Source organism: Fukomys damarensis, unplaced genomic scaffold (assembly GCF_012274545.1).
Source record: "Fukomys damarensis isolate Sample0158 unplaced genomic scaffold, DMR_v1.0_HiC HiC_scaffold_16, whole genome shotgun sequence".
NCBI lineage: Eukaryota > Metazoa > Chordata > Mammalia > Rodentia > Bathyergidae > Fukomys > Fukomys damarensis.
The window spans coordinates 10,309,251-10,315,023 of record NW_022900928.1 but is presented as its reverse complement, the minus strand read 5'-3'; the positions used below and the strand labels follow the sequence as shown (position 1 = coordinate 10,315,023).

At 42.3% G+C, this 5,773-nt stretch overlaps 1 protein-coding gene across 1 annotated transcript in view; it reads right to left on the bottom strand.

Moving 5' to 3' along the window:
* Positions 1–5,657: 5,657 nt before the first annotated feature.
* The window catches only part of Dbx1 (developing brain homeobox 1), a 4,728-nt gene continuing 4,612 nt past the window's right edge, over positions 5,658–5,773 (bottom strand). The window contains exon 6 of the mRNA XM_019206969.1: positions 5,658–5,767. Coding sequence (XP_019062514.1) covers positions 5,658–5,767 — 110 coding nt within the window. The remainder of the gene's footprint in view (positions 5,768–5,773) is intronic.

Sequence of the window (5,773 nt, the reverse complement as noted above, 5' to 3'; positions counted from 1 at the left end):
GCATGCAAGCCTTTGCTCTGTATGGTGCAATGGAAAGGGTGCAAAAAATTCTGCTGCGTGAAGGTTGTGTCAAGAAAAGGTGTTTGTGCCATTGTTTGACCTAGCCATTTTTACGTGGAAATCCTTTTTTTCCCTTTGGGCGGTACTAAGGGTTGACGCCAGGGCCTTAATATGGAGCCACACCTCTGGCCCTTTTTCAGAATTTTGAGACACGGTCTTGTTAAAGTCACTGTGTTGCTCAGGCTGGGCTTGACCCATGATCCTCCTGCCTCAGCCTCCCAGAGTGTTGGAATTATAGATGTGCACCACTGTTCTGGGCTTGGAATACCATTTTTACTTGGGAAACACACGCGCGCGCGCACACACACACACACACACAGAAAAACCATGGTGTCTAAGCATTGAGTATGTCCTTTATTTTCCCCAGAAATAAATGGAATGAACTTGCTACTTGGAAAACAAAGCTGAGCATTTTCCTCAGTATTAAAATTTGAGCTTTCAAATGAAAACTTGAACTGCAGAGAGTTTAAAATTGCTACTGTGAGCTTGGTAGTTTCTCAATGTTTAAAGACTTTTTTGGTGAGGTGGGTGGCAATATTAACCAGTGTGATGTTTTATGACACGTGAATAGGGTCAACATTTAGAGCATCTGCATAACTCAGTGAACCATAGTTTCCAGAGGAGCCACACATGAATTTACAAAATTACACGTGGAAAATACCCACTCCGGATGAAAGACAGGCCTAGGGGCTGAAACAGAGTTGAAAAGTTCATTGATTGGCTTTTAGATTGCAAATTGCCTCTAATCTTTACAAATCCTACCAGTTAAAAGTTTAACTGTTATATAAAAATAAAAGCCACAATCATCTAAAATGTTCTACAAATACTCCTTTTTGAACTGTATATTTATATACAGCCAAATTTTCTTCATATTGAAATAGATTGCATGAACAGGGGCAGAAAAGAATCCAGCTGTTCCCTACTAAGCCAGTCATTAAAGAGATTTGCAGAAATGTAAAACATTCACCTCACTAATTTTGGTTTTTGTTTTTGTTTTTTTTTCGTAAGACATATTTCTTGGTAGTAGGGGAGACTGAACCCAGGGCATTGCACCTTCTAGGCAACTGCTCGACCACTGAGCTACTTCCCAAGCCCTTTTTTGTCTTTTGAGACAGGATAGGATCTCTCCAAGTTGCCTAGGATATCCTCAAACTTGAAATCCTCCTGCCTCAACCTCCCAAGTAGCTGGAATTACAGACGTGTACTACCACACTTGTCTCCTTGCATTCTCTCTTATTTTTTTTTTTTTTATTTTGGTACCAGGGATGGAACTTGGAACCTTGAACTTGCAAGGCAGGTGGCAGAACCACTGAGCTAAATCCCCAACTCTTTCACTTATTTTTAATATGGTATTTTATTGACATACAGTGGATTGTTGTTTTAAATGAATACTTAAAATGTTTTTTTCTTAGTTTTCATATAGTAAACATTGATATTTTAAAATCCCACAAAAGCAAAAAATGGTTAAGCCTTTAGTGACATCTAAGAGTGTAAAAGGATTTTCACACCAAAATTTGAGGATTGCTAGTTTAGACCACATGGAAGAGGGCAAGAGAGTTAGGAGAAAGGTCTTAAATAGTCATGGATAGGTTCACTTTTTGTGAATACGTAGGAATAGGTTACACTTTAAAGAGCTCTTCAGAGTATTTTCCTTTTCTGGATTTCCTTAAATTTCCTAAAATACTTTACATCCTATAATCCTCCTTGCTTGGATTCTGCATTATCTTACAATTATATTGTTCACTGGACACAACTATGACTATTACTTGATTTTTATGTGAGTTAGTTTTCCAATTTGCTTTCTAAAATTAAAAAATAGGGCCAGTGATGTGGCTCAGTGGCACCACACCTGCCTGGCAAGTGCAAGGACCTGAGTTTGATCTCTGGTACCACAAAAAAATTATGATAATAATTTAAAAATAATTTAGTGTGGTATAAAAATATACAACACTTACCATTGTGACCATTTTAAAGTATACAGTGGAGTAGTTTTAACTATACTCATACTGCTGTGCAATAGAGCTGGAGAAATTTCTCATCTTACAAAACTGTCACTCTACAGCCGTTGAATGGCACTTCTCTGCCAGTCATGGGGGAAACCATAATTCTGCTTTCTTTTTGGAGTTTGGCCGCTTCGGTACCTTGCATAGTGCAATCATACAGTAGGTGTCTTTTTGTAGGGCAAAGACTTGGCATAATGCCCACGAGGAAATCTACATGACTGAATCTCCTCCTTTTTGAATGTTGAATAATATACCATGGTGAGAAAGCACTGCCTCTGTTACCCACCCATCCACCAATGGACATTTGGGTTGCTGCCAGGAACATGGGGGTGTCTCCCCTGTCCTTGGACTCTGGATGTTGACACCATCCCATACCCGTGCCTGAAAATAGCTGAACGAGAGGTAGTAGGAGGGTGAGGGTTAGGTCAGCTCTATCTCTGGATACCCAGGCATAGGCACAGGGAAGCCGAAAACAGGCTGGGTGACTCAGAGCCCCGAGGTCCCTGTCTGCCAGAGGGCGTGAACTTCAGTTGAATGTTCACCATATGTTAGGGAAATATCACCGTGAGAACAGTGAGAAAAGAAGTCACTCTTCCAGCTTCTCAGAATCACATATAAACCTCACAGAGGCTTTCCCCATGGAGGAGGTTTTTTTGTTTTTGTTTTTGTTTTTTTAAAGAGTGGGAAAAATTTACTGAGAGAAAGAAGGCTTCTGTCTGAGAGAGACAGAAGGGAGACCAGAAAGTGGGTTGCCTGCTTTACCCTGCTTCCCAAAGGCATTTTATGGGACAAAGCCACGAGTTAGGGTTCAAAGTGGGACAAAACTATAGTCAACTAATAAGATTTCAAGTACAGTCAGTTAGGTAATATTGACCCAATGGGAAATCACAAAGGTGGACAAAACTATGAACAACCAATAAGGTTATGACAAGTATGTTGCTTAGGTAATAGTGATTAAATGGGGATCCAATGGGGAGACAAGTCACATAACAAGTTTGAAACGAATGAGCAAGGCTTTTTGGTAAAGGGTGGTTCAGGGATCTTTCTTGGAAGATCTTGGTCCCCCAGCCAGGTGACTGATACCTTTTTAGAATATCAGTCACTGCTGGCCTTCAGTGAATATGTCTTGATTGTCCTCTATATTGGTTATGCGAAGCCCAGCCCTGTTTAACTGGCTACCAGAGCTCTGATTAACTTACCCATCTGCAATGTTCCCTCTAAAGAAGTACCCCTAACTGCTATGAGGGGACAAAGGGCAAACACAGCTATGGCTATTTCAGGCTGAAGAGGGTTGTAGTTGTGATCAGCAGTCAGAGTTACTCTACAGAGGGTCTATCTAAAGGCCAAGCATTGTCATCTTGGTAGTTTCAAGTCTGGAGGAGACAAAGCCAAAGAAACAGTTAAGAATACATGGGCCAGGGCCAGAGATTTAGCTCTATGGTGTTACCACCTGCCTCGAAAGCAGGACCAGAGTTCAATCCCCAGTACCAAAAAAAAAAAAAAAAAAAAGAGTACATGGGCCAAATAATAATGTCGGCAGTATTTCTGATTATAGCCAACAAGCATTTTCACCAGGAGGAACTAGTAAGCGTAGGATTTTTTTTTTTTTAATGAAAGAGGAATCATTTTGGTAGAATACACTCACATCTCCACCATAATTCATACTATCATCTAAATTCAAGCTTGAAAACTTTTTTTTCTTACTCTTGGGTGTGAGGATCACAAAGAAGCATGAGTTTGTGTGGCTGAGGTGGCAAAGACCAAGCTCAAAGAATAGAAAAGCCCTCACCAAGATTCTAACCTGAGTTCTCTACTCCTGCGACTGCTGGTTGCATAAATCCTTCCTGATGAATAAAGTAGTCTTTAAAGAGCTTTCCTTCCACCTGCAGATACCAGAGTTTGTATCTGGGCTCCCGTGTGATGACTGTAGGTGACACTGTGATGAAACCTGGTCATACACACCAGAGATGTAGGTCAGTGGCACTGCACCTGCCTGACAAGTGCAAGGTCCTGAGTTCGATTTCCGATACCCAAGGGGGAAAAAAAACTGGTCATATGAAAATGATGAAGGAAGACTCCATCAGTTTTGAAGTCTCCTGAAGAGTAGGAAATGTGTCTTCAAAGGAATAATGGAAAGCCACAGCCATCTTGAGCCACTACACTGACCTGCATTGATTGCTTTTTAGCCCATGCTTTCAGTCTTAGAGGAAGGGAGGGTAACTGCAAACTGCGCTTTTGCTATGTACCACTTTGTGGGTGATATTTGACTTATCACATAGTAAATATAGTTATTTTATGAGACAGCAAAGCAGAAAAGACACTTTCCTGAGGGCCAGAGATAAGGTGTACTCCGGCCTGGCTACCCACCAATGAGGTAGCTTTGAACAAGCTTCCCTTTCTTGACCCTCAGTTTACCTTTTATGAAACGCAGTACTGGGACAAGACGAGCTCCATTTCTTTCTGTTCTTACCTTCTATGAACTCATGACCGTGGTATTCACTCTACTTTTTATTTGGCCTGTGTTCATTTGGATACATATATACATATATAAAAATCTGTACATGGTAAAAATACAAAATATTTCTTTATAAGTTATTCAATTAAACAGCTACCTTTTCAAAGTTAAAAAAATTACAAAAAGAGAGAGGAGAGAAAAATCTAGCCAATCCTTTATATTCATCCACAATAACCTTGGTATAAAATATCCATACAAAACATATGTACAAAATAGTGTACAGTTCATAAAAGCTGTGCAAAGACAGCAGAATTCAGTTTTAAAAAATCAAAGAGGTTCATGAGTTGCTCTTTGTTCATATCCTATCCACTGCTAGCTTTGAAACTCAGGGACACTTCCCCCCAAAAGAATAAAAGGCCACAAGATAGAGTGCTTGGTGCATATACTATGCATGTAGAAATTAAAAAGAAAAAGCTTTAAACACACACAACAGCCAGGCAGGATGGTACACACCTGAGATCCCAGCACTCAGGAGACCAAGGCAGGATTGCCATGTGCTCGAAGCCAGCTTGGGCCATGTCGTGAGTTCAAGACCAGCCTGGAGTACGTACTGAGACCCTGTCTTTCAAAAACAAAAATAAAAACGCACACAACAGAAATGAAGAGGGACTCTTCCTCCTAATCAGAGGACTCACTTGTTGCGGCCAGAGAGCATGTTGAAAAACAGATTCCATATTTGCATTTCCTTTAGACCGGAAGGGCAAAGGCACGGGCTTACTCTTTTTTGCAACGTTTGTGCTTTCCAGGGGAGCGGGGCTGGCTGACACTTGGGAAGGAGAGGATCTAGGAAGTCAGGGGTCTTGGAGTTGGTTGTGCTTGGTGCTTTCACTCCTAATTCAGCTTCCTCCTCCGGAAGACTTCCTACCCTACCGGGTGCCGGTCCAGCAGCTGGGAGGGCGAAGATCGCCTCAGGCAGCGTTTACACAGCAGGAGCCGATGAGAACGGGGCCCTGGGAAGCTGCGCAGACGGCTGGTGGGGAGTGGCGTGGGACGAGGAAGTGTTTCTTTGGGACACCGAGGGGCTGAGGCCCTTGCCAGGAGTGACGCTTCTATGGCGGGACTGCCTTGCAGAGGGGCGTCTAGGACACGGTGATTTCCTCCACCCCCTCTTCCTCCTCCTCTTCCTCCTCCTCCTCCTCCTCTCCCTGGTCCTCGGAGTCGGAGAAGTCCGAAGGTTTGCCGGGGCTGCCTGAGC